General features: G+C 43.9%; 1 protein-coding gene across 2 annotated transcripts; it reads left to right on the forward strand.

Moving 5' to 3' along the window:
* The first annotated feature begins 38 nt into the window (after positions 1-38).
* LOC149330811 (zinc finger Y-chromosomal protein 1-like) lies at positions 39-16204 on the forward strand. 2 transcript variants are annotated; one of them, XM_089561482.1, is made up of 3 exons: positions 39-496; positions 9673-9829; positions 12453-16204. In XM_089561482.1, the coding sequence occupies exons 1-3, from the start codon at positions 325-327 to the stop codon at positions 12895-12897; spliced, it is 774 nt and encodes a 257-aa protein (XP_089417608.1). In that variant the 5' UTR covers positions 39-324; the 3' UTR covers positions 12898-16204. The 2 variants fall into 2 exon arrangements, with proteins under 2 accessions (XP_089417608.1, XP_089417609.1); XM_089561483.1 differs by having other exon boundaries at positions 39-493.
* Positions 16205-24917: the final 8713 nt, after the last annotated feature.

Consider the following 24917-nt stretch of genomic DNA (forward strand, 5'->3'; position numbering starts at 1 on the left):
GACACGCCAATGCATGGTGAGCGGCGGCGCCTGAACAGAGGACGGGATGGGGAAAGAAAAAGGGGAGCGATAGAAAGACAGGGCAGAAGGAGGGTGGCATTGTACAATATACAAAAGTTCGAGTAAAGTTCTCGGCAGTTCTCTTCCAAGAATTTGCTCGGACGCAACTGAGTTATCGAAAGCCAAGCCAATGCGATCCATAGCAAGTGGTTGCGTCTGTCGCTGGCAGGAGCATTTACTGGTGGAGGAACGGGACGGATGCGTGCTTAGCTACACTGCAACCGTTGGGCGAGCACTTCATTTATTTGTTACGCATTGGGTGCAATGTTTTCACCCAATCTTACTAAGAACCAAAATAACGCTAGTGCACACCGGCGTGGCGGTGTGGTCTGTGATGTTTACGTTCTTCAAACTGTGGCGCGAAGGTGCGATGTGGACTTTGCAGCTGGCACGGACGGCAAAAGCGCTAACGCCGAGGACACCGTTGAATTGGGTAGTGAGTAGACATTAGGTATTCTGCGCACGGCATTTAATTTGCTAAAAATTACTGCTGCGTTACAGTAAACTTCGGGTGCTTTTACGTTGTACTTGAAAGTGTGGTCATTTTCTAAGAGTGCGGTGCGACTGCTTGGTGTGCGATAGCTGGATAATACCGAACGCTGTGAAGCGAAAGTTCCGCTGTCCAGATCAAAGTATCTGTTCTAGTGACGATCAAAGTGACGACCATGCGTCGCTCCTATAAGCTTGAGAGCGACGGTCCGTTTTATAAAAATACTTTCAACCCGTGAGTCTCTCGGCTGCCGGCGAAATAGACACAGCAAATGCTGTACCGTTTTCATTAATGTCGAGAAGCTTTCATGTTCTCGTGTACGATGTTCATGTGGAGTCTTGTCTTTCTGTGACTGAAACATAAGCATGTTTTCTCGCTACCACATCATGCTGACAGTTTTCCGAACGAAAAGCATGTCTAAAGCCCTGCGTTATGGGCTTAAAGCGTTCATATATTTCACGCTGTGATAGCTACAAAAGGCATTTGAAGAAAACATCACGAGCTAGTTGGTTTTCCATCACACGAAAACAGCGCAAACTTCACAAAGGACGCAGAAAGGGGAGACGAGACACAGGCGCTGGCTAACACGCCTGTGTTAATCAGTGCCTGTGTCTCGTCTCCCCTTCTGCATCCTTTGTGAAGTTTGCGCTGTTTTCGTGTGGTACAAAAGGCAGTGTAGGAAGCTATAGCAGAGTGAAAATTTTCTGGCCGAGTGAATTCGGGCTTTATTCTAATTCGTGCTTCTAGAGTGATCGCACGTCAGTGAATAACAGACATTGATATGGGATGTCACAATTGCTTCTTTGGGTCATTGTAGTGGTTAATACCTATATTAACCACTAACGGTGTATACACAATGTCATTACTACAGTGACCCAAAGAAGCAATTGCAACATCTAAGATGCCGCCGCAGTGGCTCAGTGGCTATGGTGCTCGGCTGCTGCCCCGAAAGACGCGGGTTCGATCCCGGCCGCGGCGGTTGAATTTCTTTGGAGGAGAAATTCGAGGCCCGTGTACTGTGCGATGTCAGTGCACGTTAAAAAACCCCAGGTGGTCGAAATTTCCGGAGCCCTCCACTACGGCGTCTCTCATAGCCTTAGTCGCTTTGGGACGTTAAACCCCATAAACCAACCAACCAGCAACATCTAAGATCAGTGTCTGCTATTCACTCTCTTGCAACTATGGCTGAGCTATGACTGGGCCAGTTATAGGCCTTTTGCCAGCTAAAGGTGCAAACCCTTATGCAGTGCATGTTAAATATGCTGTGAATACCACCTGAGGAGGCTATAATTCAGCGTTGCTATGCATTTACATCATGATGTGCTTGGTGTGAGAGGGACACCACTATGGTGCGAGTCTGGTTGGATACTTCGAAAGGTACCATATATGCTGATTCTACCTATCATCCTTTTTTTTTTTTCCATGAAGGAACGTAGAGGAAACCAGGAGAAAAAGCTCCAACAAGATTTACGAGCTTCTGGGACTGAAAAGGCAATAGCGCCACAGCGAGACATACACAAGAAAGACTGACGCAAGACATGCGCTAACTTTCTCTGAGTTTATTTACTTCCAAGCCAGTAAATATATAGAAAAATATATAGAAATGCAAGAAGTGTGAACCACAACTTCAGGAGATAAAGATTCTGGGCAGGAGTAGAGATATGTAGGCGCGTGAGGTTTTGGAAGCGTTCGACGTAAAATAGAAGGGAATAGATTGTGTGAGCTATACTTCGGTCCGCCTTTTCAAAACCGAGATGTCATATCTTGAACAGTTTTTGTTGATGCCTTGAATTCTTGTTTTACACACACATATATATATATATATATATGTGTAAAACAAGAATACACACACACACGCGCGTGCACACACACACACACACACACACAGACAGATATATATAATTCAGATGAAGTTAGCGGATGTCCTGCGTCAGCCTTTCTTGTGTATCTCTTGCTGTAGGTCTGTTGCCTTTTCAGTCCCAAACAATGCACCATCTAGCCCAAACTAACATTCCTTTAAACAAGCTTCTGGGTTTAACTCGACTAAAGTGCTATACATTTGCATGCCCTGGAATATTTTGTGATAAGCACGCCAAAATTATTTGCTTAGACTAGCCTCAGGAAAGCTTATTTTTACTGTTCCGCAAGCTTAATAACTAGCAGTCTGCAGAAACAGAGCTAGTTCATGCGTACTTGGATTAAAAAGATGCAAGCATTAAACTTTAATGTCACAAATGAGAAACGAAATGATTTCTTTCCTCAGCATGCAGGGATGCCTCTTCAAAAATTTCATTCACAGGTATTTAGTGGAAACTAATTTAGTATGCTTTTCGAGATCGATTGGTCTGCGGCTTCGACATTTCCAGCCGCACTCATATTGACACCAAGTGATGCGCCATCATATTTTGTGACCTCTCTGTGTCCTTCTTTCAAGGATCAGTGACGGGGAACTCAAGAGGGTTTTTGCCAGTGAGTGGAACACAAACTTCTCTGTCATTTATTTATTATTTCTTCAAACTACCTTACGGGGCCCTGAAGGGCATTGAGTAAGGGAGACAAAGAACACCATGGCACGAGGTTTTGAAGTTTGAAGTTTATTTTCAGTTTCTTCATACAGAAACTAAAGGACCCTGAACGAAAGGTGCTTCCTTGCACCTGACTATGTTCAGGGCCTCACACAACCTGTACACAGGGGAAACAGCGTGGTACAGATGAAATTTTTTGTTTTCTCCGCTTAAGGTGTTTTGATCTACGCAAGATAGGATCAAGGACCCATTTTCCAAGCATTTCACTCCAAACAAGCCAAGCATCAGACCAGTGGAAAGCTTGTGTCGATTAAAAAACCAGTTGGTACCGGCAGCACTGGGAATTAAAGCTTGCACCTCCTGGAAGCAATGCCCAATGTGTATTTCTTTCTTGATGGCTCCGTAGTATGGGTGGGTGTTTTCTCGAAACTTTACGGTAAGTGGCAATACAGTGCTACAGCACACACGTCTCACATACATTTGCAGTAAGGGTGTGCGAATATTCGAAATTTTCGAATATAATTCGAATAGTATATTTTTAGTATTCGTATTCGATTCGAAATGCAAGTATTCGTGTTGTTTCGAATATTCGACCCGACATGAATATTCGTATCTAGTCGAATATTCTATTGCGAGTACGAGCATTTATTTCGGTTCGCAAGTCCTACAGGGACATAACAACTTGGCGACGCCCAGAGCAATGCGTAACGTTGGGCCATGCAGTAGCTGACTGCGCTGGTGAGCTTCTTTGTGGCTATACCTGCGAAGCTGGTATAGTCAGAGCTGTGCACGAAATACCTTGCAATACGTACCAGTTCAGTGCCAAGTGAGAGGGCATTTTCTGTGGCTGGAGAAGCCGTTTCATCTAGAAGGGAACTACTACTGCCTGACCATGTGGAGCAGCCGGTTTTCCTTCACAACAACCTTTTATGTTCATCCCAGCAACGCGCTTTTGTGCTTATGGCAAGCTAGCCTTAATCAATGCTGTGTACTAGCCATCTTCTCTGATATTTCCACTCTTCTAAGAATAATGTTGGAGGCTTTGATACTGTTTTGTCAGCCGTACACATCTTTTGTGTTCATTTCATCACTGATAGTTGAACTGTGATGTTGTTGGGTGCTCAAATAATGTTTTGTAGTAGTTAAATGCATCTGTCCTTGATTATTCGATATTCGAAACGAAGTATTCATATTCGATTTGTATTCGAAAAATTTGATATTTGCACACCCCTAATTTGCAGTCAAGTCTGCAGCGGTTGTATATCAATACAAAAGTGACATCTGCGCTGTGCATTCAAGGCATCATTCAGATGTTGCATGGTATCTCACTGCACGTTTAGAAAATGGGCACACCTTTAAAGGAAGTACCCATCATACTAGAGCAATATTCGGCTGAACAAAGTGCTGCACAGGGCGCACATAAATGCTTGCCATTGTTGCCGTTAGCGCTTGTTGCGTGTGCCTGCTGCAGCATCCCCATTTCGCATCTCATTTCTGATGAACTCAGTGAAACTGATAACTAGACTGAAACAGGTGATGGTAAGCTCAACGATAAACCCTTTCAATGATAACCCTTACAGTGATAATCTCACTGATAACCTTTTGTCAGGGTTCCTCTTTCTTTCCACACGAGTTATAAACCCATTGTTTATTTGCAGGACCTTCCGCAACATGGAACCATCCACACTGTTGCATTAGAATGGAAGAAGAAATATACATGGGAAGGGCATGTAATGCAATGAAAAAATGCCCAGTGGTCCGTTGGAGTAACGGAATAGATTCCAACAGGAGCAAACATGGCAGGAGGTGGCAGGTAGTCGGGTGGGTAGATGGGATTAGGAAGTGTGCAGGGATAGGTTTAACTGGAGATTCATTCTCCAATTAATGCCGCCGCCGTGGTGGCTCAGTGGCTATGGTGCTCGGCTGCTGTCCCGAAAGACGCGGGTTTGATCCCGGCCGCGGCGGTTGAATTTCTTTGGAGGAGAAATTCGAGGCCCGTGTACTGTGCGATGTCAGTGCACGTTAAAGAACCCCAGGTGGTGGAAATTTCCGGAGCCCTCCACTACGGCGTCTCTCATAGCCTTAGTCGCTTTGGGACGTTAAACCCCATAAACCAAACCATCCAGTTAATGCCACTCTCCACAAGCTCCTACTATGATGGCCAGAGGGCGCGAAAGGTTGCTGGATATTAAGTGATCGAGCACTCGCCGTTCTCACTCTCCCATTTATGGGCCGAGACAAATTATTTTTCACTCTTTTACTTGTCCCAGCATAGTTTTTGTCCCAAAGGAAGTCTCCTGGCATCCTTTTGGTCTTTGTCAAGACCTCTTCTCTCTTCTAGGTCTCAAACTACTATCGTGAATTTTGATGTAGAGCCCATGGGCTGTACATGTTTAAAAGTTGAAATTTTGGGTTTTTGCCGACCCTCTGTAACTGCGGACTATGTGTTTTCTTTTTTTTTTTTTCAATATCGCCCAGTGTCACATGAAATGTCCATTGCTGTTTTTATGCCCATAGTATAAAAAAATCTAGTAAAAAGTTTTTCTTTTTTTCTTCAGCCAAAATTAAGCTCGGCAGACTATACACTGGGTGCGGTCTGTGTACCGGAAATTACGGCATCTGTCCCTGAGGGAGTATTTAAGGCCTCTGAAGGACTTGCTAGTGCTAGCACTGGCTACCGTATACACCCTCTGTCTAGCCTCACTTGTGCCTGAACAGTCAACCTGCATTACCCGAAAAAAAGGTCAAGATGCAGGCAAACAAAAAAAGGGGGAAGGGTACATGCAAACATGTGGCAACTATTGCTTTGGATGAAAGGCATCCAAGAATGTTGCCGCTTGCGTTAACTGCCAAATTTGTGCCATTCTGGAAACCAGATTAAAATAAGCATCTAAACTTTAAGCTAGTTATCACCACACTATAAACTAACCTAACACTCAAAGGAATTAGTAATTGTAAATAAAGTTCCAGAAATTGTTTTAAAGTTCTGTAATTTTTGTTATCACTGACTAGCACTTCTCATTGTTTGTGCTTTTGGGTTTTCTTTTTTAACTGTGTTTGTTATATTCCTCTTTGCATTTTAATTTTCTACGGTGAGGAGATTGTTTCTGCGGCGTTGTTTGGTGTCCTTAGCTTCTTTTACACTTGCTAGTGTCGCCCCCCCCTTTTCTTTTGCTCCATTGTACTTGTTTCTTTAGCTGCATTTTTGTATGCCAGTGCTCCCTTCATATTTAACACCTTCCATTGAGGGCCTTTATGGATAATAAATACCTATATGAAGAAATAAAAATTTGATGTGTCAGAGAAAAATTTCTCTTTCTTCTAGCGACTGCTAGAAATAACATATCTAAATATGTATTGTACCCGCAAACTGTAAGTGAGTAGAATAAGTTGCCACTCAACTTATTCAGCAGCACTGATTCCTTTGAAATAACTGAATGCTGACTGCTTTATCATAACTGCTAGCATTTTCAAAGTTATGATTGTTCCTTGCAACTGGTGCATTGTCGTATTTTTCTTAAGTGTTTGTACCACATTTTGTTTTGGGAACATTCATTTCCACTTGAAAATAAAACGCCCAACCTCCTTGGGCCCATTGTAATGGCTTGCAGTATTTTGTAAGTCAATTGACCACTAACCAGAATTTTTTAGAAGATTCAGCATTTGCTCTTTGTTATTACCTTTCCTAACCCCAACTGTACTTGTGGCATTTCAGATAACTACACCAACCTTGTTCTTGTGATGACTCCAAGCACTCCAATCGGAACATGGCTATTTGTGCACGTCACCAGCTACAGCAATTTGTGACATGAAAGTCAACTAGTATATTGTTCACTTTTTATGAAGTTGAAAGTACAATGACTCCCACACCAGATGAGAATACCTGGTCACTCTGGGCCCAGAATGCTTAAGGGACTCAGTAGTATTTTTCTGTGTAAAATTTGATGGTTTTGCATTGCCTTGTTGCGTTCATTTCGTCGTATTGTTGTTTGTGGTTTCATTCGTTTTGCCCTGTAATAATTTCTCTACTGCCACTTGATTCATGATTCACTCATAATGTTTGGTTATGACATTGACTGTTATAGACTCTTGCGATTGCTGCTGAAAATGGATTACAGTGTGGTCTAGCTTCAGAGGTTCTTAAGCAAGAAAGTACCCGACATCATCGCAGTCTATTTCATTGTCTGGCCTCGTGTAGCCTATAAAAACTCCATTCTTAATGAAAGTATCCTTGTTGTCATTAAAATGTGGCAACAAATTGATATAGGCCAAATTCAGTTTATCAGGAGTATCCCTTCGAATTTTAAAAATGAAATTGGCAATGTTCTCAGATCCGTAATTGTAGAAGAATTGTTGCCAGACTTGGGCTTTTGCAAGAATCGCGGTGCTATGGCAGCTGAAAAACATGTACAGAAATTTGTTGTTTTGCATGCTTGTACTGTAGTTGCATTGCTACGTGCACCGTCACTGCATACAAATTCGGATTCCGACTTTCAATGCTTTTGCTCTCTTTTTTTTGTGAAGGGGATGGTCAATTCCTTGCAACACTTTATGCTGTCTTGTTTTGTGTTCTTTGCAGATCATTTTTGCTGAAATTTTGTTGTTCAGTGCAACCTGTTTCCATCTTAATTTGTTTGTTAGTTTCCGTATTGATTTTGAGAAATCTGCATTGATATGCCGAGTGTTGTGTCGTTTGGGAAGGAGTAGAGAGCTACCCCTTACTTACGTATGTTTGCATTTTGACAGCCTCGTAGGGAACCCTGTTCTCGATAAAAATACGAATTTGTTCAAGGAAAGAATGGATGCTCTCTGATTGCCATTTTCATCTGAGTTGGCTGCGGTATAGCACTTTGATTTCGATTTTTTGAGCTTGTGCTTTATAGCATCAACCTGCATACCATCTAACAATAGCAGCAGCAAGCAGACCTGAGCCCTTTTTTCTCTTCAGAGTGCGTATGACAGAGTACGTATTAAGAAATGTATGCACAAACGGCGTACGGGAATGCATGCTAATAATGAACATCTTGTTCTTCCTACATATTCGCAGCTGTATTGTTTTCATTTATGCCCGCGAGGAGAGCGTGTTTGCAACTTCATTCAAGTGGTCGTGTTTTGCTTTCGTAATTCTCTGCAGTTAAAGCTGTGAAGTGTAATTTATTGTTATTGAATCATTCAGTTCTGTGTATGTCAGACTTCCCCACATATGAAGTATTTTCTGGACACATTGTTTTTCGTGTCAAGGGTTACTTACAGTTGGCAGCCAAAGTTTACAGGATGCACAAGCTTAGGGAAAAAATGCGTGTGAATTGGTTTGTTTTCGTAGGTTTTCTTATGATCATTTTGAGGTGATGTGAATGGGGAACAATTAGTGCATTTTTTTTGGAGAGTAGTTATAGTTGTAAATTTTGTGAAGCTCGCAAAAGTGAGCTAACTAGTATTTTATGGCAGGTAGCAAGTTCCAAAAACATTAAAATTCTTTGTCGTTGCACAGTTGTAACTGAACGAGATGAAATGAGCAGCAGGTTTTTGCACTGCTTCCATGTGGGTTATTACGAGCTTCCAGCGTTTGATATCAATAATGCATATTAAAGAAATGGAATATAGATGTCATTACGGAGTTTGTGAACTCAGCAGAAGCGAGGAAGGATCTGCAGGGTCAAGCAGTAAAGTGTTAGGTAAATATTTGTTTCATTCGCTCTTTATGACCTCCGGCAGAGTCGTGCTTGTATGGAAGTGCAGATACGACAGCCATTAGTAAGAGCACCTAGCCTGCAAGCAGTTTTTATTTTTATCAATACACACTGGGGATTCTTCATGCAAGCAACAGCGATTCTTCATGCAAGCAACAGCAAGAACCGGAAACAGTCGTCCTCAAATGTCCTCAATTGCCGTCCAATTCTTGCGATAAGTGACGAGAGTGCACTCAGTGCTAGAAGCTCTCTTAAAGGTGCACTGAAGAGGAATCTGAACTCGTCTTTTTGCCGCGAGAATTCGATCTACACGTTCCCAGCATTCTTAGAAACGTCGACTTATGGCCCTGTGTAGCCGATTTCCCTAATTAAATCAAATTAACGCCCGGCTCCCGCCTTTATTTTTTTAATTCTCCCCGTACGGTGGGCGGAGTCCAACAACGCGTGGGGTGCCTTTCAGCCAGCTCTGTGGAGGCTTTGCTTTTGCTTTATTTTGTTTTTTAGGTTTCCGTGAATAAATAGTTTCATTCGCAGATAATACAGCCGCAAAATAAGCCCGCAGAAATAAAAATACACGCGGACTATTTGCTTCTACGGATTACTACGTATTACTCCGCCGATGGCAGAGCAGCAAGCCGCCACGGGACTGGGTGAAAGGCACTCCACACGTTGGTCGACTCCGCCCACCGTACGGGGAGAATTAAAGAAATAAAGGCGGGAGCCGGACGTTAATTCGATTTCATTAGGGAAATTGGCCACACAGGGCAATAAATTGAAGTTTCTAAGAATGCTGGGAACATGTAGATCGATTTCCCGCGGCAAAAAGACAAGTTCAGATTCCTCTTCACTGCACCTTTAAGTATTTGTTTCTCATAAGCACTTCGCTCTGCGCTCTTTTTACCCCCAGAGGCTGAAAACAGTGTGACTGTCCTACTTCCGGTCTACCCCTGCAAGACCTGTGACCAGCTGTTCTCCACGCCAGACTTCTTGGATGCCCACCGGCAACACAAACACCCGCTGGTGATGCATCACTGTAACTACTGCCCGTTCTCCTGCGATAATGCGTAAGCTGCAGTGCGATGACTTATTTGTTATTGCAGATGTCATTCTGTTAAGAGAATGGCATTATCTTTAGAGGTTGGGTGTGTTGGTTTAGCCAAGAAAGAAAAACGATAAAAATTCGGGGGCACTTTGGCTCTCTAAAGTTCTGCAAGGCGAAAGCGTTTCCTGGCACACTGTTTGTTTTTATTTACCTTTATTTTTCACATTATGTTTTTTTTATTTTTGCTCCTCTTATTTCTATTGTTTTTATTTTATTTTCATATTTTATTTTTATTTCGTTTTTATTTTTGTTTATTTTCTTATTTTTATTTTTCTTGACTTTATTCCTTTTATTTTATTTATGAAACCCGTGCATTCACTAGATGCGCCTTTATTCATGCTCGAAACTTGAGCCTTCGTGGGGGAGTGGTAGCGTCTCCCCTTCAAATGCCATAGGCCCTGGTTCGATTCCCACCCTCGGCGCAGTTTCTATTTAAGCAGTGACGCCGAAAGGCGGACAAATCTGCCGATGCGTCTGTCGACACGGCTGCCGACGCGTCTGCTAGCGACAGTATGAGGCATTAAAGGCTTTCGCCTTAAAAGTATGCCGGCTTAAAAGTTTCGAAATTCGATTTTAACCAATACAGTTGTGCCTTGTTAATGTGAACACTTTGGTTCCAAATCAAAACTGTCCGTAAAATGAGTTGTCGGCAGTAAGGAATCGTGTAGTAAAAGTAGTCAGGAAGAAAACCGTGCCATGATTGGGAAGGTTAGTGGCTCTGAATGAAGTTGAAATTAGACAGAATTAGGGGATTTCCCAGCCCATTATCCTGGTTGCCATTATGCTTGAAATAGTGTGGTGTAGGTTCACGTGCATAGTGACTTATGGATAATGCACTTTATCGCGCCTCATTGCTAGGTGATCTTACTCCTACTACAGCTATTCACATCCCATGACTCAGTCCGCTGATAGTTGCTGAATTAGGCTTTCTAAGTAACACACACTGCACAGAGAGTTTTCTTCACAGCCATTCATGCAATGCAGCAAATGGTAAGGGTCATCGATTTGCCAGCTTTGCACTTGAAAGCATGAAACCAGAAAAGAAAACGGCCATCAGTCAGTCACTTGCACTTTTCCACTGCATTCCTCTAGTGCCCAGCACTCGAAATGCAGCAAATCAAACATTTGGTTGGGGAAAGAGATTTTGTTATCACTGTCCACATTAACATGGCTAAAATACATGAGCCCCAGTGGGCTCTATGCATTTTCCCATTGTCCGGACAGTGAGTTTTCATATTAACAAGGCATAAACACATTGAAAAAGTTTGGTCCCCAGAAAAATTGCTCATAATTCGAGTCATCCTTATTAACGGCGGTCGTATTAAAGAGACACGACTGTAAATGTCAGTACTTTCAAATTGCATGCTGCAACTTGGTCACCCTCAAATACAGGCTGTGTTTGCTCACAAGAAAGAATTGTTTAATTTTATTCTTTCTACTTAATTCTTAATTTCCCTGTGTGAAAAGTGATGTCATGGTCGTGCAGACTCGTGGGTAGTCAACTCTGTGAGCTGCTTATCGCGAATTTGTTAGGCAGCTTCCTAGCTTTGTGTCGTAAAGCTTTCAGGTACTCGGGCATTCCCGCGAACCACAGCGACGCCTCAGGTTTGATACAGTGATGGTCGACGGCAAGGTCGTACTGAAAGTATGCATGGGTTTCAAAAATCCTTTCTTGGCTTAGGACTGCAAGCCTTTTCGCTACTCTTGGACTCGGGAAAAGCCATGAGCGCACCTCTGAATTCACCATTGGAATCACTGTTGTGATTGATTGGAGCTGTGAGGTACTCAGCCGCACCTCTCCACAGGTAGATAGCCGTCTTCACTCGATGGTCACAGCAGGCCTGCAGAGTATCTGTAGTCTTCGAGATCCTTACTGGTTGTGTCCTTTGTTTCGGGCACTTGACATATGCCCCACACTTTGCTGAAGGGCATTCTAGGGTTTGGACTGCAAATTTTTAACCAACTTTTTCAACGCTTCTGTTGTGTTCATGTTGCAGAGCTCAAAAAGATTGCCATGAGGAGCACCCACATCTTTAAAAGCATCCATTGTATACGTGGCTGAACATCTAGAACGATCTGATATATATATATATATATATATATATATATATATATATATATATATATATATATATATATATATATATATATATATAGGCTGGTCCTCCAGCCGAAATGTCGTGAATTAAATCCTGTTATGTTTTTTCAATTTCTGGTGACTTTATTTTATATTGATCAATCAGCTGCCAAGAAATCAGTCTTGATATATATATATGTATATATATATATATATGCATGTATGTGTATATGTACCTATACATATGTATAGGTAGGACCATTGGTTAGTCATGTAATCCTAAGCTTGGAAGAACAGGATAATGAAGGACTAGTAGATGAAAAAGAAATACAGCTTCGATAGAACGGAGGGGCTTTTGTGAAAAATTCAATTTCTACAACAGGTGCCCGAAGTGTTCTGTGTGTGTGTGTCTCGGCAATTCTTGTTTTCTCTTCTCTGTGCCACCAGCGACGCTTTCACGCCAGAAGTCTCTCCACTCGCTTCCTCCTTTTCCCTCCCGCCCACCTAGAACGACTATCGCCAGGCACGAGAGGACCCACACCGGAGAGCAGCAGCTCTGCGTGTGCCAGGTCTGTGGGGAGGGCTTCAGGCAGCCGTGGCTTCTCAGACAGCACCACCAGCGCACCCACGTGACTGTGAAGCGGCACGAATGCACCGAGTGTGGCAAGCACTTTCGTGACCTGACCACTCTAAGACGTCACAACAAGAAGAAGCACGCGTGTCGCCAATGCGGAAAGAAGTTTCACGTGAAAGCTGACCTCTACAAACACATTCGCGCCCACGCCAGAGAAAATATGCCCCACGTCTGTTCGCAGTGCGGGCAGAGGTTCGGAGCGCTTTGGCACGTCAGGTGCCACGAAAGAATAGTACACGGTCGGCAGCACCCTCCTGAAGAAGACACTCAGGGCTTCATTAAAATTGTGGAAGTGAAGAAGGAGCCACCCTCAGACTAAGGCAGGGAAGGTGCCTCACTTGCAGGGCCTACGTGAAAGAAAAAAAAGGGGGGGGGACAAGAACTGAAGGTCCGTTGTGTTCATTGATAGCTGAAGAGGTTGTCCACGTGTGTAAGGTTTTAATATTTCAAATCTGCCCATAGGCTATGGATAGGATTTCAACTACTTGGGGTTCTTTAGTGTACACCGACGTCACACTGCACACGAGCATTTTCGCAATTTGCCGCCATCAAAATGTAGTCTCCACGGCCAGGATTTGATCCCACATCATAAAGCTAAGCAGCTGAATGCCATAGTCGCTAAACCAGCACGTTCAGTGGGACCACATCGGGACGCTTGACAAAGCCCTGAAGCATAAGGAAGGCTTAAGCAGAGTGGATAAACAAGCACTGGTGAGGAATCATGTCCTCAGTAGAGAGGCTTGAGGTTAATCAATGAAGGGGTTAACTGGAAGTCATTTGTAGCAAGGAGGAACTCAAAATGCCTGGCATGCTGAGATGCGTCAGCAGGTGTAACATACTGCTAGAGTCTTCAAATATCGTTTCGGTCCTGAAGCTTCCGTGGAGGTGTGATATAGGGACAGAAGTTACCACTGTCTTTGAGGGGGAATGATATAGCACCAGTGCTGATTAGGTACAGCACACATTGTTCCTTCAAAGTTTTCTAGTTGCTGTTTCTGTTGGCAGTTGTATGCGGGCCCTGATAAAACTGTAGAAGGTTAGCTCCAGTGTTCTTTATTGCATAGAGTTGCAGTTTCACTGGTCAATGATGTGGAGTGCCTTGTACACAGAACCGCTACAAGTCACATGCGTTCACAGCAGATGACAGCTTTGAAGCTGCTAACACTTTAGTGTATTGGGAGTGCACATGACAAGGTGGTTTTGTGTAGTAATGGGTCATCTGTGTTGCAGCCTACAAGCACCAAAAACCTTTGTGGAAAATACCACTGTAGCAAATTATTTAAAGCACACTGGGACATATTTGCCTTTTTCTCTCATTCCTAAAACCTTGCACACCGAAAAAATGAAGTGGAAAATTTTAATCCATTATCTTTAAAATTCCTCTGCATAAATTTGTCTCCTTCTTTCTCTTGTGACGTTGGCAAACTACCTGTGGAGAAAAAATACCTTTTTTTTTGCCTTTCAATGCAAATAAAAAGCTTCGAAAGTGAGTAGGGGGTGACTGTAAAAGGACAATCTCTCTGTGATGTTATGTAGTTGCGGCTGAAGAGGTGTTTCTTACGCGTTAGTTGTACCATACCCATTAAAAGTGCACAAATACAAGCACTAAGTAAACATATTCAGATAGAGCGTTTTTCTGTGAACAACATGTGACTGCAACAGTCTGCCTATGGAAATTGCTGCCACCCCTCCCACATCTTTCTTGATTGCTTTGCAAAACCTGTTAAAAAGATGGTTCCGTTTCCTGTTCGGTGTTTCAAAGTGTGCTATCGTGCTCAGTATGACTTGCAACGTGCTTCAGCTTGCTAGGTAGCGCGGTCGTAGCGCCAATATATGGTGCATTCCAAAGATACATGTCACTGCTGAGTTGGCTCTCTTGCCTGCCCTTTCCTATTAAAGCGAGAAAAAATGGTGCATCGATGAGCATGCCTGAGATGGGTTTACTTGTTACCATGGGCCACTACTTTATTTAAGGCGGTTTTATTCCAAAGAAAAAGCAAAGGCATTATAGCATGAGAAAACTAGATCCTTTGAGAGCAAAGGATGCAAACGAAAGTAGTTGCATAGAGTTCTGAGTGCTCTCCACTACCGCAGCGAACACTTGAACAGAAATTACAGCTTGCCACAGGCAATGAAAATGCAAATGGAGAAATGAAATACGCGCTTTAATGAAGGCTGCAAATCTTATGCCATTTATGAAATACCTGCTCTTCAGTTCCAGCAATAACAATCATTTCACGGGGTATTGCCATGCAAATATACGGCGACCTCCTCCAGTTATACGAGAGTTTATCGGTGCTGTTTCATTTAAGCCATTAATTGTTATTTATATGGGCTGCGAGTCAGAATAAAAAATTGACTTAGCCACCAAAAATTACACTTGGACAAGTGTTCATAATACTTTAACTGTCTCCCCGTTCACAAAGATAAAGCGTGGTGCAGAATTGGCCTACTTATATTCACGGCTGAAAGAGAGTGGGGGATGGAATGACAGGTGCAAGCCAAGGAGACAAGAGCACCTAACGTTGTGCCGACTTTTTGTACATGGGCACACATTTTATATCTGTACTTTCAGCCCCCCCCCCCCCCTCTTATCCATTGATCCAAGGGCGCGTTGCAACTTGTACCGAGCGTGATAGTACTCTGTGCTGATTATTGCTGAATGCCACTATTGCTGTATTTCTAAATGATTGCTGTATATTAATGTGTGTTCTTTTTTTCTGTATCTGATTGGTTCTTTTTCCTCGCAGTTTTTTTTTTTTCTCTAAGACCTCCTACGTTGTATCATCAGCTTATTCATTAACGTGTACTATGCTTCTTTTTTTTTTGTGATGTTTTCCTCCTACAGTAATGCCCCCGTGTAGGTATTGTATAAACAAGATTTCTCTTGATCATCATGAGCAAAGGCAGCATTCAAAATCTCTATCGCAGCTGTTTTGCCCCTGCACCCTTTTCAGCATCAGTTGAAGAAAGATTGTAAATACCTCACTGAACGTGAAGGGCAATCATTCCCTCAGAGAAATGCAGTTTCTAACACTTGTTTTGAGAAAATTGTTGAAGAAAGATTGCAGTCACTACTGCTCCAGTCGTACGCAGGAATATGTACAACAGGCTCAACAATTCAAACCTTACTTAACTCATACATTTCGTTTGTTCAAATTGTTGCTTTCATCTTGTCAGCATCTGTTGTACCGGGAATTATAGGCTCTCACTAAGTTTAATTCTGTATAATTGAAACAAACTGTCAGTCCACCAAGTTTAAACCATCAAGAGCTGACTGTATGTGCACAATATGTGCATTTGTTTTGCGGTTGTGCTTCGTCAAAGCTTGCCTGAACACAACTGTATGTCATCGCTTCTACCTGTTATTTTTACTCATTATAAAAATGGGCAGATTACATTTGAACAATTTTGCACATTAAGGACTCCATCGGTTTTGAGGTGCACACTACTGACACCTTCTGCACAGTAAGATCAGGGGACAGCCACGATTAATTTTGTTGTGTTTATATCTGATGTTTTTTATGTGTGGTCTTTGTTTAAGCACATTCCTTGCAAACATAAAAAAAATGTTCACATATCCTGTTTGTACAGAAAAGTGACAAGTAAAGAATCATCCATGTGAATCTGCTACTGTTCCTCTTCTTTTGTGTGTTACCAGAATTGTGATTGTTGAGTACCTGACGAGCTGATCACTGCTGTTTATACAAGCTGCTGTGAAAATTTCAGCATTCCAATACAGAAGTGAGTATGTCTGAAAATTTACACACAACAGTGGATGTTCTGCTGGTATCATTCTACAAGGTATTGTTCAGTACATGTGCAAAGCACCTTTTCAAGTATGTACTTCCATTACTGAAGGGACCAGCGACTGATGACATTATGTTAGAAGCAATACTGCTGCCTCTGGAAATTTACTGCGACTTCTCTTGCACATCGAGAACATGCCTAACGGGCTGTGACTGCACTAATTCACTATGGTTTGCTAAGCTTAAGCAAGCCTTTAAAAGGACCATGAAACAATGTTTACCAAAGTTCCTGACAGTCTAAACTCGATCGTCGGATAATTTGCCCAGATAATGTAGTTTTGCCATGGTTAAATTTATGAAAGTTGGCCTCGGCGCTGTACATGATTGCAGGCGAATATTGGGAAAATCTCGAATACGAATACGAACAAAATATCAAACATATTCAATTCTTATTCGATATTTCGAATATTCGCACCACTGGCTTCCACACAGAGAAGCCGTGGCTGGGAACGTCCACAATAAGTGAGCTCCAGTGAATTAGGAGCCACTTAACGCACAATTAAGGAAAGGATTTGGTGAAGGAAATTCCTTCCTTCCTTCCTATACCTGTGATCAACACTGGATTCACCAGCAAAAAGCATTCTCTGTCCGTGTACGAGTATGAAATTCAGCTTGGTTGCTTGTAGAATCCCTTTTGGATGTGGGCTTAAGTTCAGCCTCTCTGCCAAGAAATTAAGACTGGAGAAAATGGCAAAGCCATCGAGATACTGGAGCATTAAAGTTAACTTCAGCAGTCGTGGATCTGAACAAAACGCGGTTGGCGCTATCGCATGGTCACAACGTGCTCAGCGACCATTCTGGTGGAAGAACAAGTACTGTCTCCAGGTTATACGTGTTTAAAAGTATAAATTTCGGGCTTCATATTGCCAACGTACGACACGGTCAAAAGTTTACGGCTTGCATGTTTTCGGTAAAAAGTTTACTGCAGCTCTGCCGTGCGACCCAGTCGTGTGGTATACTGTTATCAGTGGATAGAGCACATGCACTCACTAACATTTCAGGCAACTGGATTATGACTGCGTAAAAAAAATTTTCTCAATACTTGCGTGTCTTAACTTTAGATTGCAGTAGTATGTAGCATGAAATGCCCAGTGCTATTCTATGTACTGGGTGCGGGCTGTATACCGGATATTACAGGACTCTCTCTATTGGAGCGTAACCGCTCCATTCGTCCCTGCTGGATGCCTCTGCTTCTCTTAGTCCAGTAATGCGGCAATAGATAATAATCAAGGTCAACCATTGGTAGCACAATAATTTTATGACTTAGCATAGCTCTGCCACAGCCCACATCTCCAACCAGAAAGTATCCACCATGTGCAGAGACCGGTTGTGAGGACTTGTAGTTCTGCAGGCTCAGTTCAGACTCTGACATGGATGCATAAATAAGACAAGAACAGCGCACCACCTCCCCTGTGTTCCTCACGTCGTGCCTACGGTCGATTTACATTATCACATGTGCTGCTCGGACCACAAGCGGAGTGGCAGTCCTGCTCGTTTCTCCGAAGAGGGCGCGAGCGCCTCGTGCATGGCGCACGGGAGATGCCACAGAAGGGCCACATATTCTATCGAGGAAAAAAAAGATATGTCGCTTCCAGTTTCGTTGCAGTTCAGGTTGTCTGCGTGAGCATTCCGAAACACCATGGACCCGATGTCAACAGCCCGGTGCATCTATGCAGGCAACCATGGCAGCGCAAAAAGCATGGCGTTCGGATGCGCAGGCGGGTTCAACGTAGCATCGCGTCATGCCGACATGAGCAGGGTAATCCGATTGTCCGGAAAATTTGATAACAGTGACATTTAGCATAGCGCGTACTGTACCATCACCGCTTATCGTGTTCTGGCGCGGTAAGAGCCGAAGTCCTGGCCGGCACCTGGATTCCTCAGGGAGGTCTGTACATGCGCAGTAGCAGTATGCGCCATGCGAGAAACTTTTAATGGCACTTGCGTGGAGCGAAAGTTCGTCGGTGCCCTTCAGGTCCCGCCTTTTGCACATCGCACAGCACATAGATGCTGCATTTTGCCTATATCAACATGCAGCCAGGATTCAACCCTGCAGCCTTGTTCTCGGCAGCCAAAAATTACATCCACTGCAGTGGGCACTTAGCAACAACGCAAGACATAACTTTTTCTTTGAAAGCATGAAACCGCTATGTTTGCACGTTTGTCGTCTTTTACACCGCTCAAATATTGCTCGCTCCCTTCACGCAGTCTTACTTTTTCACAACGGTAGCAGTGGAGTGCAACTGCAGATGGTGAATGCTGGGCATTACCATCATTGTGAATTGCACACTTATTCCCGATGTTTGTCCATCTGTCAGCTCAGTCAACAGGTCATGCGCTTTGGTTGACCAGCACACGATATCTGTATGCAAAACGCCAAGAGTACATGAACTGAACCGCCGCACCACTTTGGCGAGTCATCTGAAGTCAATGCAGGCATTCTCTGATACAAGCTTCTCTTTATTTTATGCAACCCTCTGCCCCTGCCCAAACTCCCTCCCACACGCCTTCCACTCTTCAGGAGCTCCTAAGTCACATCTTGTCGGAGCTGCCTTTTTTTTTTAATCCGAGGCTTCTTTCCCTCCATGATTGGCAGCAGGCTTGAAGATGCAGGAGCACATACAATTGCTCCCAATGTCCAGGCAATCACACCACTCTATTCTGTTCGCTTTAATTTTTATCCCTTTTTCTGTAGATGTGCTCGAGAGCATGTTCTTGTAGTCCAGTAACAGCTCTTGTAACTGCCCTGCTCTTGAAAAGCACAATGAATGTTATAGTGCTTTCATGTCACGTTTCAGTGACGCTAGGAATGGCGTCTAACAGCCTGTTAAGCTTAAAGGGGCAGGGACGCCAAACTTTTAGTTGCGCTTTTTTCATCAGAATAGTGCACAGAATGGTTAGTAAACATGGATGACCACGTGAAATCACCTGAAGCAAAGCAAATTATTTTTAATTTAATTTGCTTAATGTAATCTGGTCTCATTCCTGGCACCCAAGCGGTGGCCACGATATCACAAGAAGATCTGAAGTCATGTCAGACAAAAACTACAGAGTACTACAGCCAACAAATAGAGCCACACAGGGAAGAACACAAATGCATGAGGCTTTGTACATGTGTTCCCGGTTGGGCATCTATTTGTTGGCTGCAGTTCTCTTGTATTATGCACCAACTAGCTCAGAAACAAATTCGTTCACAAAAACGTACCTGACAGCTGTATGTTCACTCACTGTCAATCCCCCTCGGGCAGGATAGCTTAAGGTATACTGAAGACTAAAAGAAGTTAGCTGGGAACAATAGTTTACTGCGTTCTAATGGCAAAGAGGCTACTGACACACAAACAAATTTCGCTTTCACAAACAAACTTCGGTGATATACGTGTAGCTGTTTATCCATTCACTTCCGCACGTCACCCACAATGCCGCAGCATGACATGGGTCGCTGCAAAAAATTAGAACTCTCGCTGAAAAGGTTGCACATGTAGAGTAAGTAAAATATTTTCTGTATGCAAAGCATCTCGAAGGAGTCAAGGAGTCAAGTGTGTGAACTGTGAAGTGGCACTCGTCGCACACCTGACATCTTTCACAGACCATTCCCAACTTTGTGCACTAAACATCTGCGCAATGTTTTCTGCTATGCTGTCATTCGGAGCTATTTGGCAGTGCTCTTGAATCAAAACAACACACCACAGTCACATAAACTATCTTTTCAATGAGACAAAAGTTTCTCTCGGAGTAGCACATTGTTTTTGAGTTGCTTTGGGTTGAATATACAGCTGACGTAAACAGCCAAATATATCGCACTGATGAGCATTTCTTTGCACACTTTCAGATTTCCAAGCTGGGGCTCAAGCTACATCTGAAGTGCCAGGCTCAGGGTTCAAGTAATAACCCCACCTTGTGGATCAAGTCGCGCTCACTGGTTTCACTATCACCTAAAAATTTAGGGTATATTTGAAGTCTGCGTCCCCCTCACTGCCAAAATGCAGCACATGAGTTTCGACATCCTTGAAACTCGTCTTCCAGCAACGCCATGGTCGTGTTCAAAAGAAACGGCGAGAAAATAATTTTTTTTTTCCTCGAATATATTTTTGAACCTAGTGAGCAACTAGTGTCATCTGGTGCGAAAACTAGTGTCTCAAGATTAGCGGTCAAGCATCTTGCATCATTGGTTGATACGTATTTAAAGAACATTTTAAAGCGAGGGCGGTGAGCCGTCTTTGGAAGTGAATGGGCTAATAGCACATGCAGGAGCAAGGGGTGCCTGCTGTTGACGTGACCGCCACAACAACGCTCTCCGCACAGGTGTCTTGCTGGATCCACGTAAGCAGCTTGCAGTGGTAAAATACTGTGCCACCGGAGCATCCTTCAATTACATTACAGCTGAGCCGTATAAACACATTACTGAGAGAGCATGATCACTGGGGCATTTCTTTTAATGCAGATCCCAGAGTCTAGGCTAGTGATCATGTAGCCCTTTTCAGTCTTGATGTGACTAGTTTGAATATTTTCTTAGTAATAAATGTGTCTTTTCCTGCCAAACAAACATTAACGCAGTAAAGTCGATCCTGTAGCTGCTCCTGAATATAAACAGAAATTGAATGGTGTTGTCCTCAGAGTACCATTAAAGGAAGACTGAGGGCAACTCATTCAAATTTTTGCTCTTCCATTGCTTGAAATTCCATTATTGCTTGGCTCTTCGTGGCTCTGGTGCTGTGCTTGGCAATGAAAAATATATTTATCGCAAATAATTTGGATGCCTAAAAAAAAGGATTAATTTTTCCACCACTTGGTTCCAAATTATAGCACTAACGATGATGCTGAGAGATTTCTGGACTGTTCATAATGATCGCTGACTGGATGTGGATGACAGTGTGATCAAACCTCAGAGATCTGCAAACAAAAACAAGCACTTAACATTGCAGCTTACATGCAAGAACAATCTGTAGTGGTGACACCTGTACTTTATTTTTTGGCCTCTGATAGCTTATAAGAATTTTCCCACCACTTGGTTCCAAGTTATAGCACTGAAGACGATGCTGGGATTTTTCTGGACTGCTCATAATGACCGCCGACTGGATCTGGATGACAGTGTGATCTAGCCTCGGAGATCTGCAAACAAAAAATTTGCTGCGGTTCAACTACTCTTGAACCTGGTTAGAGAGCGCAAGCTATGGCGTGTCGGCCAACTATACGCAGCTTGGCGTCTGTAACGTTGAGTGCGTTCGCACACTGCATAGACAGCGCGCCCATCCTGCCAGGGGTCAGTTAAAGGGACAGTGAGGAGAGCACTATTAATATCTTTTTATAGCAAAATCCGATAGTTCGAAATGTCATGGCTTTGTTGCCACTTGGCCGGCAGCGAAAGATGCATTTATTTCTAAGAAATTTGGATTCGAAGTTGAAAAAGTTTTTCCCGCCGCTCTGATTCAAACTTGGGATTCTCCTATGACGACACAGGACTAAGTGACGTGAAACATGACGTGAACATGACGTAATGCAGACTCCGTGATTTCTGGCGGCCAGCAGTGCGGCCCAGCAGCAGCCAAAAAGAAAGCTACCGCCGGCCGCACGTTGAAGGCATCTATCTGCTATTGCGGCCGTCGCTACAGTCGCTTCGCTTACGTTTGCACCGGCGTTTTGCCAGCGTTACGATGGATCTCGTTCTCGAAGTCGTCAACGAAGTTCTCGCAAATAGACACCTTTAGCATACCGTGTACCTTGTTACCGCTAGCGGAATACCGGGAGCCCGCCTAACGCCGGTGAGCAGGCGCTGATTGGTCCCGATGCTTCAGGCGCGCGCGTAGCTGCCGGGCACGTGGCGCCATCTGGCGACGTCAAGGAGATTTGCGCATGCATTGGCTGCGCCTCAGTGATTCGTGGCTTCTCGTGTCCTAGTGTTGCTAGAACCATTGGTTCCAGCAACACTGTTTTGTCCTATGACGTCATGACGCTTGTACTTGCGAGTTTGGCCTGTGGCGGCGATACCTGTATTTTGGTTCTTGCTCTTTTCTACGTTACAAGAGCTTTGTTGTCAGTATGAGTGGCGTTTTTGTAATCAGGAGCTGGTATTCTGTCGATACAAGCCAACTTCAATTTCTCCTCAGTGTCCCTTTAATGGTTGATTGCGAGAGTTTGCTCACCCAATGAAGGCTGTGGCCTATTGCTGCAGTGCCACATGTCTGCCACAACGTTGCAAGTGCTAACGCATGCAGCACACACATCTCTCTCTCTCACCACCCCACATATCTCAAAGCGTGATTCAGGTGTCCACAGACCCAGGGAGCCAGTTATGCGCACTTCCTTTCCTTAAGGTCATCGGAGTCTAAAGCATTGTCAATGCCAATGAACGCCGACGGCCTATGGCTTCAGTGCTGCGTTTCTGCCACAACCTTGTCAATGCCGACGCATGCAGCGCACATCTGTCCCTACCGCCATGCAGCTTAAAGCACGGTTGAGGTGTCCACTGTCCCAGGGGGCCAGTTATGCACCTTTCCTTGCCTTTGTTTTTATTTGGTTATGAAGGTGGTCATTTGAAGGTCAAACTTGTGGCCACCACGAAACTGGCCTTACCTAGCACTGTGAAGCTTTTTCTTCAAAACAAGTACTTAACATAGCAGCTTACATGTGAGAACAATCTGTAGTGGTGACACTTGTGCTTTATTTTTTTGACCTCCGATAGCTCATAAAAGCTCAGTTCTCAGTGAAAGTAGGCCTCTTGTACTTACACCACAGAACCAATCAATATACGCCAACTTTAATTTGTTGTCAGTGTCCCTTTAGGAGTCGGAGTGAATTCAAATGACGAAGCAGCATTCACTTCACAGTTTTTGTACACCTCAAGTGACTTCCACCTTGCTTGTGAATAGGCAGTGTCTGGCTGATGAAATTGAAACTACATGGGAAAAGAAATTCAGTTTACTATTTATCTGGTAGAGGTGACTTCCACGTGGCAATCAATGTTCATATTAACATTTATGCACCATTACAACAAAAGAACACAGAAGAAAAATGTTCTGCCTCTGCCCCTTTAACCCTTTGTATCCCAACAGCCAAATATGCGGCCAGAAAGCATGACCAGATTGATGTCGATCATAAAACAGAGTGAAGGTCTGAAATAACACTCAAATACAGTGGAACCTCGATTATACGTCCCCCGGTTATGCGACGACCCGCATTTTACGACGAATTTGTGCGGCCCCGGCAAAACCACCATAGAGACAATGCATTAAAAACCTCGGTTATACGACGCAAATTTTAGAAGGACCCCGCTTCGTACGACGGCTGGCTCGTACCGTCCGTCAAAAAAGGTCGTCAGCAAACGCAGGCCGGGATGTACCGTATTTTCGCGATTCTAAGCACCCCTCCTATTTTCGGAAAAAAAATTCTGAAAAAAAAAAATGCATGCGAATCTAAGCACCCCTGTTTTTGCGCGGAAGAGAGCGTTGCCGAGGCCGCCAAGTGCACTTGCTCTCTTTTTCGTCGAGCCTGTGCAGTCGGAGTCACGAGAAGGCGGGGCCTGCGCGTTGTTGTTGCGACTGAGAGAAGGATGAAAAGGAAAGTGCATGGGCCAGCAGGCCACCACCGCTGCCAAGTGCAGATAGAGGAGAGTTAAAAGATCAGAGGAAAGATAAAGAGAAAAGATAAGACGCGCGTCGCAGCAACAGATGCTGTTGCTGCGTCCGCAGGAGCCGACGCTGATGAAAAAACAGATAAGCGGGCGAGGCCGCGCTCGCCCAAGCGAGGACAGCGGCGTCCACGGCGCTTTTTGTAATGGAAGTAATGGATGCCATGTGCCCCGACGATAAAACTTCCGACGAAGAGGAAGTGGACAACGATGCAGAGGTTTGCGCTCCCATTCCTAGTTACGCGGACGTGTTGCAGAGCGTCGACAACATCCGGCGCTTTGCTTGCGCGCGCGACGATGTTGGCGACCTACTGCCGGACGTGGCAGCCCTTGAAAGAAAGTTGATGCGCCGAGGTTGGGCAAAGGTGCAAAAAAAATTACCGATTTTTTTTAAACGGTAATAAAGATTTTTTTGCAAATCTGTTTCAAACAAATGCTGGGTTTTGTCTTTTTTAATCTGATTGGCGTACTTGCCGCGGGCTTGAAGCCGGTCAACAGTTTTCGGCGCAAGGCCGAGCGCCACTGGCCGCATTCTTTGATTTTCGATTATACGACACCCGGATTATACGACGGTTTCGCGCGGTCCCCTGAACGTCGTATAATCGAGGTTCCACTGTATTACTGCCACAATAATGCTGACGTGGCAAGAATATCTGATTGTTATTTGGTGCGTTTACTTCCATTCAGTAACCTGATCAGTAATCTGCTTGTACCTGATCTTCCAATGGCCATATTTGGTACGTTCACTTCCATTATATGATCAGTAATCTGCTCGTACCAGATCTTCCAATGGCCATATACGGCTGTTGCGATACAAATGGATCTTAGCAACACAAAAGATAACAGCTCATGAACGTGGTCTGAGCCCCCTTCCCCCCCCCCCCCCCCCCCACACACACATTTCCT

Source organism: Amblyomma mixtum, chromosome 9, assembly GCF_055824585.1.
Source record: "Amblyomma mixtum isolate Tamu chromosome 9, ASM5582458v1, whole genome shotgun sequence".
Classification (NCBI taxonomy): domain Eukaryota; kingdom Metazoa; phylum Arthropoda; class Arachnida; order Ixodida; family Ixodidae; genus Amblyomma; species Amblyomma mixtum.

Excerpts from the sequence above, each read along its gene's own strand:
- LOC149330811 (XM_089561482.1), top strand. The coding sequence starts at position 325 with ATGTTTTCACCCAATCTTACTAAGAACCAAAATAACGCTAGTGCACAC. Across the intron at positions 497-9,672 it reads GGACACCGTTGAATTGGGTA|AGGCTGAAAACAGTGTGACT; the intron begins GTGAGTAGACAT and ends TTTTACCCCCAG. Across the intron at positions 9,830-12,452 it reads CCGTTCTCCTGCGATAATGC|AACGACTATCGCCAGGCACG; the intron begins GTAAGCTGCAGT and ends CCGCCCACCTAG.